The sequence below is a fragment of the Danio rerio genome, chromosome 12 (assembly GCF_052040795.2).
Source record: "Danio rerio strain M-AB ecotype USA chromosome 12, GRCz13ab, whole genome shotgun sequence".
Lineage (NCBI taxonomy): Eukaryota > Metazoa > Chordata > Actinopteri > Cypriniformes > Danionidae > Danio > Danio rerio.
Window position 1 is genome coordinate 27,937,182 of NC_141032.1, and position 15,319 is coordinate 27,952,500.

The following is a 15,319-nucleotide window of genomic DNA, read 5'->3' on the forward strand; positions in this document are numbered from 1 at the left end:
CCATAACCTATACCAAAACAATGGACGGGCATGGAAACCAATTCAAATAAAGCTCCCCGCAAACAGTTCTAGAGGATCATCGAATATTAATAAACAGTGGAAAGTGTGCAGCATCGACGTTATATATAGATTTTCTCTCCACACAGAAGTCAGTTTTGCTGTTGTTTTTTATTGACGTGCATTTAGCAGTATTCTGACATTCTTTGCCCTATAATATGCATATAAAGAGTAACACTAAAACGTAAAAGTATCATATAATGTATTTATTCTCATTATATGACCATATCATTGTGAATTTTGCGTTTGAGCTGCACAAACGCAGAAAACAGAATCATTTGGAGTTTCTGATGTTCTTTGTAAAGTGTATTTGAATTCACAGTGCCACCTATTGTAAAAATGTCCTATATTCATTTCTGCGTCTCAATTGCGCTACTGTCTGATCTCTTTAATATAATTCAATATGCGCATGAAGACATCCATTAAAATGTTTTGTTTTGTTTATTTGCATGTCATTCGTCAACTTAAGCAGGCTGTTCTGATTTATGTTTGCTTGCATAAATAATTTATGTAATGATTTCAGTGTAGTGCAAATTTCCACCACTAGAGTTCAGTAAATTACATAAGTAGAGCACTTTCTGTTTCAACCGCTGTTGTGATTATCCTTGAATCAAAGACATGTTGGCCAGATGATGCTGATAGACTGCAGTTTCTAGCAAATCAGTGTTGTTATACAGTTTCTGAATATAATTATGCCATAGGGGGCAAATAACCAGGATGTCTTGATTTGGATTAAGTAAAAGAAGAGTAAATTTGTCAGAATGGCCTCTGACATTTTGGAAAGCCAAGTGGTTTACAGATAAAGTAAGAGATTTGTGCATTTATACTTAACAACCATTCACTAATAGCTCTCAATCCACCTATTATAAGAAGCTACATGCTCTAAAACAAATTTTAGCCACTGTTTATTTGATATTTATTCATTTAAAATTGTATAAACTTGGGTGATTTAAAGTAAGCAAATTCAAGCTTCTTTTTACAAAACTGCATTTTATAACAACACAATATATATGAAAGGCCAGGCGATCGTAACTACTTTAAATGTATATATATAAAATAAAGTAAAATAAAATAAAAAGGCTTTATAGTGGATCAGTGGGTAGCATGATCGCCTCAAAGCAAGAAGGTCGCTGGTTCGAGCCTCGGCTGGGTCAGTAGGCATTTCTGTGTGGAGTTTGTATGTTCTCCCCATGTTTGCATGGGTTTCCTCCGGGTGCTCCGGTTTCCCCCAAAGACATGCGGTATAGGTGAATTGGGTAAGCTAAAATTGTCCAAAGTGTATGTGTGTGAATGAGTGTGTATGGATGTTTCCCAGAGATGGGTTGTGGCTGGAAGGGCATCCGCTGCGTAAAACTTATGCTGGATAAGTTGATGGTTCATTCCGCTGTGGCGACCCTAGATTAGTAAAGGGACTAAGCCAAAAAGAAAATGAATGAAATTGTCTGTAGTGTATATGTGTGGATGGGAGTATATGGTTGTTTTCCAGTGATGGGTTGCAGGTGGAAGGGCATCTGATGCGTAATAATTTATGCTGGTTAAGTTAAATGGTTCTGTGGCAACCCCAGATTAATAAAAGGACTAAGTTGAAAAGAAAATAAATGAATGAATAAAAATAAAAAGTTATGAAACCTCTAAGGCCACAAGGAAATGCTGGGTTGGGAAAAAATAAGCAAGCAAACAAACAAACAAACATACAAACAAATTGTAACCCTTTAGCTTAAGGAACAAGTTTTTGGCCTATTACCTGCCTATTATTTACACATTGGTTGTTTATTTGACCTTATAAAATGCATATTCTGCATGGTCTTATTCTACATCCCTTAATCTACCCAATAGCTAACCACTATACAATGGTTAATAAGCAGCAAATTAGAAGTTTATTAGGGCAAAAGTGATAGTTAATGGTTTGTTACTAGTGGCAATTGTACCTTAAAATCAAGTGTGAGCTATATAAAATAAAATAAAAACAAACAAACATTATGATTACTTAATTCATTATATAAAAACTTATAAATAGGAAAAAATATTATATACACAAATCATGTCTATAGTACAATTAGATTCACATTTGATTAAATTAAAAACAATAATTTAAATAAAATAAGTTAGTAAACATGCAACTAAATAAATAAGCATTATACCTAAAATCAGTGTAGAATGCAGAACAGCTGAAACAAGTACAGTGGAGAAAAGAGTAAGTCAGAAAGAAAGTAGGAGGACTAACTTAAGAAAAACTAAAATACTTAAGACCCATTTACCAACTATATCTGTATACTAGTCGCCTGTATCGATGACATTTACAATACACGATGATTACATATTTATATATTTTAAAAGTCCACAGGCATCTTAATGATTGTAGCGTGTTCTTAAAAACCCGACAAACCAGTCCAACATATTTTTTATTATTCGTCTTTACAATCTAGCCATCACAGGTAGCTCCCTTGGACATGATTTGGGCCAAACATACTGTTTTGATCCAGCCCTCGGTTGCCTCCCTCTGTTCCCCACGCTGCTGCTCCTCTGTCTGAACACACACGCTCCCCCATCCGGCGCAGAGTGGACGCGGCGCGGCTTAAATCATCTGACGTGTTTTGCGCATTTCCTGAACTGGCGCTCGAGCGCAGGGAGGGAGAGAGAGAGAGACGGAGAGGGTGAACAGGGAGGAAGGCTGCAGCGCAAAAGACTACATGAGCGTGTAGCTCAAATGGTTTCGCCTTCTCAAATCAACAAAGAAAAGAAGCGGGTAAATATCTCGGCAAGTGGATGGCAATAGTCTCCGCGCGGATCGGCAGCACACTGGGAGGAGGAATCCCAAACGCCTCTCCCACTCAACGCCTATTGGAAAACCAATAGTACAAGACGAGCTCCGCTGAAAACCATCACATTTGGGCTATCTTCCTCATTGCTATTACCGATATTCAGTCTATCGGACTCTCGTTTCTCTCACTCAGCGCTATTCCAGACGTAGGGAATTGGATTGTTTACGTATGCTTCCCATTACGTGGAAAGACGGACCGTAAACAAAAACAGGAGCCTCTGGCTTTGCATATCGCGTTTTTGCATCCTATTTGATTGTTCTGCTCAAATGAGAGAATCACGTTGATCCGTCTAGTGGTTTGGGGGATTAAATCATCACCGCATCCATCTATACATGCATGTATACTGATGACGTGATGACATCTACGGGTATAGCGACCCCCTGAATCAAAACCTGCTTTTGAAGCCGTCTGTTTTCTCAAAGAAGCCAGCTGCATCTCGACTGAGCGTCATCATGGTGGTTTTTAATGGAGTGTTGAAGATCAAGGTTTGTGAAGCTCTGGATCTGAAACCCACCGCATGGTCTCTCCGGCACGCTGTGGGTCCGAAGACCCAGACCTTCCTCCTGGACACGTATATCGCCCTCAATGTGGATGATTCCCGAGTGGGACAAACTTCTACCAAGCAGAAGACTAACAGTCCGGCTTGGAATGATGAGTTCGTAACAGAGGTTTATGATGGGAAGAAAATCGAACTTTCTGTCTTTCACGATGCACCCATCGGTTATGATGACTTTGTGGCCAACTGCACTATACAGTTTGAAGACCTGCTGCAGAATGGTAGTAGGCACTTTGAAGATTGGGTATGTTTATCTCACAATTTATTGACATATTAAATCGTTCAAATCTCAACACAACACTGGGTGTTACTATTCCCTCACAGCTGAGGTTCTGGAGCACTTCTGAACTGGGATTGAGAACCACTAGACTATATTAACCAGTGTTTCTCAATCCTAAAGTAGCCCAACACTGGACATCATGGGTGTCTACTTTTATTTGTCAAACCTGATTTATTTAACCATTTGATTGCTACTCCAAGCTAACGTGGAGACTTACAAAATAATTTTACAGAATTGAGAATCTCTGATCTATTGTGTAGGCCATCGTTTTCACTGGGGCTGGTTTGTTGCAGCTTCTCCCCAGCAAAGCCCCTTGTTTCCCAGCTCAGTTCTCACGCTCTGGGGGTTTTCCCATTTCTTGACCAAAACATGTTCTGCCACTGTCAAATCCAGATCACATTTGCAGTTTCCATCAAGTGAAGCTGGTTAGCAAATTGCCTTTATGAGTCGTAAGCACTACCGTGTCAGAGAAGGAAATAATCAATTCTTAATTATGCAAGCTGTAAAGCGAATGTGACACATTGTTTGCTTGAAGTGTAATGTTTCAACACATCATTTATCTTGGCATCTCTCTGGAATAATTTTGATAGCCACAGGGCAGCAAAACCATGGAGATGTGTTTAACTCTCCCAGTCACCTTGTTTTAGATTTTGTCCAGTTGTATGTAATAGGCCCATTCTGTGAGGCTCAGTTCTCTGGTTTTCATTAGAGTCTAATGGGTCTCTAGAGAATAATTCCTATGATATTTTCTAAGTGAAAATGGGCTACATGGCAATGCATACATTTACACATTCATTTGTGTTTTAAAGGGTTTGTAATAGTGCATAAGAACTACAAATACAGTGTCTCAATGTTGAACGTTTTGATGCTGCGGTGTTGTAGGTTTCAGTGTCATGGAAAAACAGTCTGAGATTCACTTAGCAATCTAATCATGCCTGGAATTATAAGTTCGTTTGTTATATAATCTTTACCCAGCTGAGAGGGTGTAGTGGGGAGTGTTTTGTATATTTGGTCGTTAGACACCCAGGGAAAGGTCAGCATATATCGATTATGTCGCTGCATTGGTCAATCTTCCCCTCCTGTCACTGGCAACTCATGCTGCAAATGTGTCAAGCGAGAGAGTGAGAAGGAAATCAATTTAATCTTTGCATTCCCCCATCACGACTGACAATCTGCCTAATCAAAAAACATCCTGAGTTCACCAGGCATTTATCCCACCTGTGCATTAAAGGGAAACATTTAGGGAAATTGAAAAAATGTGTTGCATGCTAAACCAGTTTGCTGATCTTTAAAATGCTATTGTTAACATCACAAATGGTGTATGATGCTCTTTTATTTGTTAGTCTGGTTTTGGCCAGTGAAAGGGTAATACTGCTTACTCTATGCCAGTCATACAAAAATGGCAGCAAAAGGGCAGTTTCGGCCATATGTTAATCATGGCAAACGCATCTGACATAATTGGAGCTGAATGTTTTGTCAGGCTTCATACCCACAGACATGCTTGAAAACATTGATTCAGACATAGAATCTCTGGTATGTCCAATTTTCTAGAGAGGCACAGAACTACAATCTTCAACTGCCATGTCTCATTTAGTTTGCTTTCCAGAGTTTGCTTTAAAGACATGATCGCTGTGGACAGAGGGTGAAGGTGGCTGGTGATCTAGGTTGTATGCCATTCAAAGTTGGATAAGGACTGGGCGATATTGCAAAAAAATTTCATATAGCTTCATATAATTAGGTATTGGTAATTATTGAATATTTTTAACAATACAATTAGGAATAATAGGATTTTTTTCCATATGTAACCACTTTATTTTTATTTATTCACTTTGCTAAGACAACTAGTCAAAAACAATATTTAAACAAAAAATCTTATGTCTTTATAATGAAATAAACATAAGTGTTAAAGAGAATCTTAATCTTGATAAATAAAGTGTTACAAAGTTTGCGCAATGGTAAAGGTAAACCTCAAACTCCGTAAACGACAGTAATTATGATAATCAAATCTGAGCTTTCAAGTAAAGGCACCACTGCATATTGGAACTTTATAATTTGACTACATTACCCCTATGCTAAAAAATCTTAGATGGGGTGCTAGTGGCTGGGATGCAAAAGAAAAGAAACCAAAAAGCCACTCTAGCAACATTCTTTCATCCATTTTTTTTACAATCTCCTCACTGCTGCTACACGGCTCTCATTTTCATGTGTTGTTATTCTGATCTGAAGTGACAACCACGTGGTTTCCTTCACCATTTTCATTGCGCTCAAGCTCCCCTGGCGTCTCTCGTAACTAGGTGACCATCAACCATTTTCTCAGGATGACAAACAGTGTAATTACAGATATCGATTTTATCAAGTTATATAAGTTGAATTGATCATTTAAAAGTACAGATCAGAATTTTAATTGGACTGTTGATTTCATAAAACCTTTTTATTTTTAGAAAGATTTTATTATTAATAATATTATTTATTTAATTAATTTATTTAGGAGTAAAGGCTACCGTTAAATGGATGGAAAATCTAAATAAAGAATGCCATGAATTTATGTTTACAGAGTAAAACAGCATTTTGTCAATGACAATAAAAATGGCTCTGGAAAAATGGCAGCAGCATTATGTTGTTTTTAACACATTGGTCTAATAGTAAAATCTGTTGACTGTCAAATATGCTGCTTTGTATGCCAATGGGCACAGTTTAAAAAAAAAACCGGGAGAAACTAGGGCTGGGCAATATGGGCAAAAAATCATATCCTGGTATTTTCAGGAGGAATGATGGTATACAATATATATATCAGGTATTTTCACGTAAATGTTTAATAAAGTTTTAATAAAGGCTTTAACTCTCAAGTAAACATTTTTTGAGCAAAGTTTAATTCAAACACGGGTTTCCCTCCCTGTTTACAAATAAACAGCTACACAATATCTTTAATAAATAAAATACAGTACAGTTTTTTTCTCCTGCTTAAAACTATAAGTTGCACAACATTTCAAATTATAAAAAAGTCTTTGATAAATAAATGTTTTTTGTTTCCCTGCTTAACACTATACACAGCACTACTGTGCTGTTGTGTAAATAACAAAGTTAACAGAACCATAGAAAACAGCTCAATTGTCAAGGCAAAAAAGGAACACACTTAAAATAGTAACACAACAAAAAGTTTTGAAGGACAGAAAAGAACCACAATAAATGTAAATATGAAACACAGTATTTCATGTCACAATTACAGTGTTTTTGTAAGTAACCCTGTATACCACAGTTGTGTGATTTATAAACACAACAAACAAATCAGCTGTATGTTTTTTTAGTTACTGTTTAGTTCAGAGTAGTGTAGTGAAATGCCGGTTTACAGACCAGAACACAGCTAAATGTGTTATAACATAAATGTAAAGAAAAGATCGTCATGTAATAAATACTGAACTTATGATCAGTGATTATGAGCTGGTTACACTTTGAAAATGGAGTATAAATTCGTCCCATTTTGGCATTTTTAATTCTTTTGAAAACATTCAGGTGCTGCTCATCAATTTGACAAGGCTTCTATGTTCGTTCTTGCTGTCAATTGCGGAAAAAATGATAAACCTCTGTGACAGCTGCAGGCGCTGTGTGATGCGCGAGCACGTGAGGGAGGCAGATTTATCCGGGAGTCAAATTTTGATACAACACCGGCGCTGCATATTCCTCCATGTCGTGTCAGTGATGGACACGGAGTGTTCATGGAGTGAATCGGTTATTTGCGCAAGTGCACGTTTGTGCAAGTAGAGCTTGCGTGCTACCTTGGAGAAGTGTGTTTTGCGCTGAATGCGCACGTGTGGCCTCAAACCATATTGATATGAATAATATTGGATAATCCCGCATCGTGTTGGGGAATTATATCGATATATCCCCAGATCTTGATATATCACCCAGCGCTAGGAGAAACTAAGATACATAAAATAAGATCTTGATAACATTTTAGCTTTTGTTCTTAACAAACATTTATTTTGGTATTGTAAATATTAATGCTCAATAGTTAATTTGCATAGATATAGGGATTTCAGTTTGGATCCCCTCAGATGTTACGCAAACTCATTGATAATATGATATTTGTTTAAGCATTTATTTCTGTTAGAATACATCATAGATGGAGCCTTAGGTTGTAAACCTAAAAGTTTCTAGTGACATCCCAAATGAATGAATAAACTTAGTGTGCCTGAGACTAAAAAGGAAACCAAACAAGGCTAATTTTTGGGAGGACATTTGTTTCTTGGCTCGTCATTTGAGCACCAGAGGCTGGAGCCAGACGTCTCCTGAGAAACCCACACTGTTCATATCCAATGAGCTTCATCTGTACATTCACTCCCACTGTTACCCATACAGGTGGAGCTTTGGAACAAGGGAAGCATGCTTACTAATTTAGATGACTCCTCTGACTCAACAAACACAAACAAACTTGTAGAGAAATAGTAGCCACAGTGTTACAAAACTGTTCAGAGGAAAAAAGCAACCAACCAGGACCTCAGACTCTAAAGAAGACGCTGTTGTGTCATATTTGTTGCTTTACCACTTCTCTGTTGGGTTTGTGGCTTGTAATTGTTCCACATCCACACGCTGTGGTCTTCTTGTATACGACGCAGCAAGGATTTTTAGAAATTACGCCACTTTTGGGTGCACACATTTTTTTTCTCAACCCTTAGCCGATAGGGAGTTCGGTTTGAGTGACTTGTTAGCTGTCTGTGTAGCATTTAACGGAAGAGGTAATTGGATCTTGGTCTTTGTAGATGCTTCTCAGACTCTACTGAGACACAGCCTCCCGTCTTTGTTGTGTGAGGCAGGAACGGACTGAATAATTTACAAGCCTTCCATCAGCCCCTTTATGGAATGTCTGACCCTGCAAAGATCATCCACGACACCCTTAGCTCAAGTTAGCAACAATCCCATTATCACCAGCGAAAGTGGCCCTTATCTAAAGGTTGGGTTGAGTAACGTTTTGTTTCCTTGCGATAGTGGTGCTAAATTGATACTTTTAACATGGAATTAGTGCAGAAACGGTGCCTTAACCAATACTATTCACAAGAAAAGTTGGAAAACACCAGAGAAAATATTTTTTTTTCATTTAAATACACAATATGTACAATAATTTTCATGTTGTCATGTGTTGCCATGCTAATATGAGAACAATATTATAGAGAATAAAGCAACACCAAACACTGTTGTAATATGTTGTGCATTTTTCAGACTGCACAGAGCAACATTATAAAAGAACCTTAAAATGTATTTAGTATGATAAAGTGAAAAAACACATCGTGATCTTCTCCACATGATCACAACCAGAAGAACTTGTCGACTGTGGCATAATAAAAGCTCTGCTTCTGTTTGCATGTTCTTCTCTCATCAACAATTGCTTCAGTGCTCTTGTTAGCTTTGATGGCAGTCAGCCTTACTCTGCTTCATACTACCATGATAATACGTTTTGAATACTTAGCTCATCCATGACCATCTTTCTTTGCTGTAAATACTGTATGTCTCTTTTTACAAATATATTTAAATTTGAAATATATTAAGTTAAAAAGTATACACAAATACAAAGCATTAATTAAACGGAACTAGTATAACTATGACCATATTTTCCTGCACTGGCAAAATGTTAAAAATAAACCTCTTCTTGTTTTTGTACTTGTTTAAAGTAATGTAGTAGCTCATATTCATTATGTCTTCACACATGTGCTTGACAACTCATCACGTCTATGATTACTGCTGTCTTTAACAGTGTCATTACATTTATTCATTTATTTTCTTACTGTGAAACAAGCAATTGCCCCGCTATCTTTATTTCTGGACAAATTAGTGCAAACATGATTCAACATTCAAATGATTCAACATGTGTGACGGTTAGAAAAGTTGGCCTGCACACATATAGCAAGCAGGTTTATATTATAAGTTACAGTTGTAATACTTGGGGTTCATTGATTTAAAGGAACACTCCACTATTTTTGGAAGTTTGCTCATTTTACAAGTCCCTTAGAGTAAAACAGTTGAGTTTTACCATTTTCAATCCAATCAGCCGATCGCCGATCTCAGCAACACCTTCAGCTCATTTACTCCTCTTCTGTAGTGCGCTCGTTTTTGCGATTGTTTTAGAACTTGTAATTTAGTGGCCCATGGGAGAAATGACTAGGAATAATAAACCGCAGAAAATGTTCAAACTACATGCTCTACAAACTAGTGTTTGCATAATTATACTGACAAAGCAGAGTAATACAATAAGGAAATGTCAGCTCTTTTTAACCTCTAAAAATGAATGGAGGTGAATGAGACTGAAAGTCTCAAGCTAAAAAGATTCAAATGGCTGTGCCCGCTCATACGCGAAGAATAAGGTGATTAGTGCTTAGAAATGTTGACGTAGAGAGTTAGTACACACTGTAACTACAGTAGAGTTAAGCTTTACAAAGGAAAATAATCAAACTTTTTTCAAACTGTTTGTCTAAAGGTCTAATCAGATTCTAAGATCTATGATAAGCTAAGCTAAAGGCGTTGCTGAGATCGGCAATCCGCTGAATGGATTGAAAAAATGGTAAAACTCAACCAGATGCTAGAAAGATGCTACTGGTCTAATCTGATTCAATGAATTATGATAAGCTAACATAAATGTAGTCCTGCCAGACGTGGAGATTGGCTGAATACAATAAAAACTGTTCGATTAAAAAAAAACTGTACAATTGTTAAAACTCAACTGTTTAACTCTAGGATAATTGTAAAGTGGGCTCATTTTCAAATAAGTGTATTGTTTCAATAAAAATGTAGCCTATTTACTTCTTTGTAAAAAGAAATATAGTAAAATATTTCCAATCTTCTATTCTGTTCTAATCTCTGAATTTATTCAACAATTTAGGCATTTAAGTGACCCTGAAATCTGCTTTCTGACATAGTTCAAATACATATCTGTTATAAAGGTATATGGCACCTAGTTTGGTACCTAACCCTTTCTATAGGGATATCTACTTGCAGCCCAAGACCGGTTACTAACTGAAGCTAAGCAGGGCTGAGCCAGGTCAATACCTGGATGGGAGGCCACATAGGAAAACTAGGTTGCTGTTGAAAGTAATGTTAGTAAGACCAGCAGGAGGTACTCAACCTGCGGTCTTTGTGAGTCCTAATGCCCCAGTATAGTGAAGGGGAAACTGAACTGTCAGTGACTGTCGTCTTTCAGATTAGACGTTAAACCAAGGTCCTGACTCTCTGTTGGTCATTAAAAATCCCATGGCACTTCTCGTAAAGGCCAAATTCCTCCCCATTAACCCTTATGATCATGGCCTCCCAATCATCCCCATACACTAAATTGGCTCTATCAATGTCTCTCCACTCAAACAATAGCTGATGTGTGGTGAGCGCACTGGCGCCATTGTCCTGTGGCTGCCGTCACATCATCCAAGTGGATGCTGCACACTGGTGGTGGTTTGTAGAGACCCCTCTCATGATTGTGAAGCGCTTTGGGTGTATGGCCATACACAGTAAATGCACTATATTAAAACTATACATTACATTACATGTTCAGTTACCAAGTTTTTACAGGGGTGTCATCTATAAATAGAAGGTCGCCCATGGCAAGCAGAACTTCTGCTGATGTAGCCATTCGTTTACTCTTGTCTTTTTTGGGTTTATTCGTTCTCCTTCCTTGCATTGTCCCCCTGCTGTTGTCACTCTGCTTCCTTCACCTTCTTTTCACAAGTTTCCTTCCCCTCCGTTTTGTTGTCCCGACTATCCTTGTTAATTTCACAAATATTTTATGGCCCTGACATTATATCCAGTCCATTACAAACCAGCTCCAAATTCTTAAAACACATTTCACCGGGAGTGTTGCTTTAGCTGCATATAATGAGCTTTAAAGGCCTACAGTTTCCTTAATGTCTTTCCACTGCATTACAGCTTACATTACAGTTATCGATTGCACTCAGTATTTTACAGGTTTATGCCCAGCAGTTCTCTTTCGGTCGTCTCCTCTGAATCGTTGGCCCTAGCTATACAGTGCAACCTGTTTACTGGACATTGACATCATCTGCCCTCACTTGCACAAATAGGCCAGGATGAGGCTAAAAACCGACTCCTCCCCCTCCTTGGCACACGGTTGCCACGGAACCCACATCGCCCTTTTGCCAAGCACAAAGCATATCAGACCTGGGTGTTGATTGAGTTCCTTCATCCATCAGGGGTTTCTTGGGAATCTCGTATCTGCACTTCTAATCGAAGGTGGCGACATGTTGACTTGCACAGACAGAAACCTTCTCACATCGCGGTGTTTGTTCACAGTGTTTTTCATCAGTTCTCAGATCTGGGGATTTGGGGGGAAGGGAAGGGTGAATTATGTGTAAGCAGGATCAGTCCATCCAGCAGCACTAATTAATTTCATGAAATGATTTGATGAAAGACTATTGAAATATCTTTATATGTTTGTCGAGCTGTTCTGCTTTTATATTGAATTGTGTCTGTCTTCGTTCGTTCTCCTGTGTGGTTTGGTTTGTGTGTGTTTTTAAAGGTTTGTCTGTGTAACTGCCAGTTGTCTAGCTTTCACATGCTGCGTTGAGCTCTTGCCCGGGGCATATTGAGCATACTTGCAGTGAAAGGGAACAATACAGGTGACATATGAGATACTCTGGCAAATATGCCTGATCTGCACCGCTATCTACATGACCCAGTTACTCACACACACTTATACACTCACCTCAACAGCAAAATACACCATGTATGGAAGTACCTTCTCTTTGTAGCTTGTGCCAAAAGTTGTAATTATTACCCATGATTTGATTTATTAAAAAAAAGATTTTCAATGGTTTTTTTATCCTTTACTATTTTATTTTTCGATCATAAACTTTCAGTGCAAGCATATAATGTAGACTAAATTATGCAGTTATGCACAGCATTTGTAAAGAGTACGGATTGACATTGGCTACCTACATGACACTTCGTGTTTAATATGCATGTTTGTTATTGGTGTTTTTTTTTTTTTGTCAAAGTGTCACCAGAGAATGCTAAAATATAGGGATGCATGGATACCGATACCAGTATCGGGTATTGAGTCAATACTTGGTTAAAATACTCATACTCGTATCGTACATGAAATGCTGATACCACGCAGCGAGACCACTCAACAGCATTTCACTACTTGGATGTGATTTGTTGTCCTACCTGGCTTTAATGTATTAATTAATGTATTATACTGTATATTAACAGCTTAGTCCTTATAAACAATCCGTTTAAAATACATTATTAACAAATTGATACTGAAGAGTAAACCAAATATGTAATATGATCCTGTGAGAGTAAGCCTATTTGTAGCAGTATGTCAAGATAAAATTGCTTAAAACATCTTAATATTTTAGAGAAAGTAATCAAAGTTTGCATAACCAACTATTGATTGTATCCACCCGTGACCCATCCATATAATTCAACTTTTTAATTACCTGACCCATGGAATAATGGCAGGACTCTCGAATAGATCTGTGCATTACAGGGTTTTATGTGCCCCCAATATGCATTATCATTGGAGGGTGACTCCATAAGTTAACATACGATGCACACACTTGATTATGTAATGTGAAGTTGTGGACGTATGTCAGCGCAAGGATAACTTATCCTTTAAAAGACCTTGTCTAATTTGTGATCGATAAGGTTTATCATTTTACAGGGTTATCAACAATGTGTGTATTTTTGTCTTGGAATAGCCTTCTGGTAAAGACTTTTGTGTTCATCTTTGCTACATTCAAAAAATAAAACTTCCTTTAAATTAATTGCCCTTTCATTAAAACCAAATCTAGGAAGTATCAGAATCGGTACTCTGTATCTGCGAGATCGTAAAAAAGTGGTATCGGTTCATCCCTACTAAAATATGATCTGTGCATATTAAAAAATACAACATCACTAAAATATACACAAAATGGATGAAGATTACCATTCACCATTGATAATAATGTGTTTTGAGACCCTAATCTCCCTTTTTTTTCTTAGAGAGAAAACCGTTGGGTCCGTAATGCTCAAAATATAGAAATGTGTTGTAGATACTCGTTTTCAAAGAAACTTAGCCTTCTTTTGGTGTTAGTTTCTAGTCCTAGTCGAATAATAAGAGATCACTATTTGGAAATGACCATACTGTGAGCCTCAGACATCATTGTTTCCTCATTCTCATGTAAATTATGCTAGTATAAACCCCGGTGGACAAAAAGCCAATCAGAACATGAAACGGACTGTTTCGTGACTATTGGCATGGAGCTATTTTAGGTCAACTACGTCATTCAGACCTGACGAGCAACTGAACCATCAGGAGATAACCAGCCAAAACACAGACTGATATGTTGCACTCACGATGATTAAAATGCAAACCCCAGGCTGTGTTTTGAGATTACAACAATGATAATGTCCTCCCTGTGTTTTAAGTGTATCAAAAATAATAGTAAAACTAATATGTATTTGGAACTCGTATATTGAAAACAGGAGATGCAGCAAAAGTGAAAGCCAGCTGTAGTTTCTTTTTTAATGTGTTACTTCAGCTAGTCAGAACGCAAAATACAGGATCTAGTTTACAACAGGGGCATTGCTAGACAAAAAGCTCTACTGAGGCACAGTCAAGCTGTAGCACCATGTGATGTTTACCAGAATTGTTTACTCTGTGCACATGCGTCAGATTGTTTTTGACTAAACATTGAATATAGAGAATATTGTCTTTAATCTCCCCTGTAAAACTAAACAGTCAGTTTTGCCAAATGAAATGAGTGTAGTTCACTTAAAATTTACTGAAAGTAAATTTTACTCATTTTAAAAAAGAATTTTTAACTCAGTGTTGAAGGTAATAAGTTAATTAAATGTCTCATTACTTCAGCTTAAATGGAGTAAGTTCACAGTTCTCATATAGATTTTTTATATTTAACTCTAATGGTTTGTAGCAATCAATTTCCCCAAACAGTTTGAGTTACCTTAGCTTTTTTGGTTTTACAGTGTGGGATTAGCACTCCTAATAAATACATTTGCATATACAGTAAATCATAACTAAAAGCTTTTACCGGGGCACGTGGCCCTGGCTTACAGATTATACATTTTGTACAGTTTATAGATTATACACTTATCCAGTGCCACTTCGAAGATGCATAAGGTATGTCTAAGTGTAACTTTTGTTACTCTAAAATGTTTATTGCAATATTTGCCAAAATTAGTTTATTGTAAATTCTAAAAAATATTTTAAAAAATTGCAACAAACATATGTAGAATGCAGAGTATTATGTTTAATGCACGCTTAAGCGTCATCTTTTATAACGCGGTTTTTACTGCAATTTTTCTCAAGTGAAAGAATAGTAACACTTTATTAAATGTCATCTGTTTATGCAGATGTTGATAATATTATTGGCTTTACAATATAGCTTAAAAAGCACAATAAAACTGCATCAGAGCTGAACTCATTAATATTCATGATTGTTTCAAATATGGTCAATGTAGACCTTTTGATCCTAGAAGTAATTTATGGAGTAAAAAATGACCATATAAAACCATTTCTGGAGAATATTTAAACTTGCCTTAACCACATACTTACTGTGTAGATATCAAAGAACATATTTATGATCATAGATGTCAGAAAACTTATTG

General features: G+C 37.1%; 1 protein-coding gene across 2 annotated transcripts in view; it reads left to right on the top strand.

The window, feature by feature from the left end:
- Positions 1-2,682: 2,682 nt before the first annotated feature.
- prkcea (protein kinase C, epsilon a) overlaps positions 2,683-15,319 on the top strand; it is a 130,421-nt gene continuing 117,784 nt past the window's right edge. For both annotated transcript variants that reach the window (XM_087276389.1, XM_087276390.1), the window contains exon 1: positions 2,683-3,679. In XM_087276389.1, the coding sequence (XP_087132515.1) occupies positions 3,332-3,679 (348 nt within the window). In that variant the 5' untranslated portion in view covers positions 2,683-3,331. The remainder of the gene's footprint in view (positions 3,680-15,319) is intronic.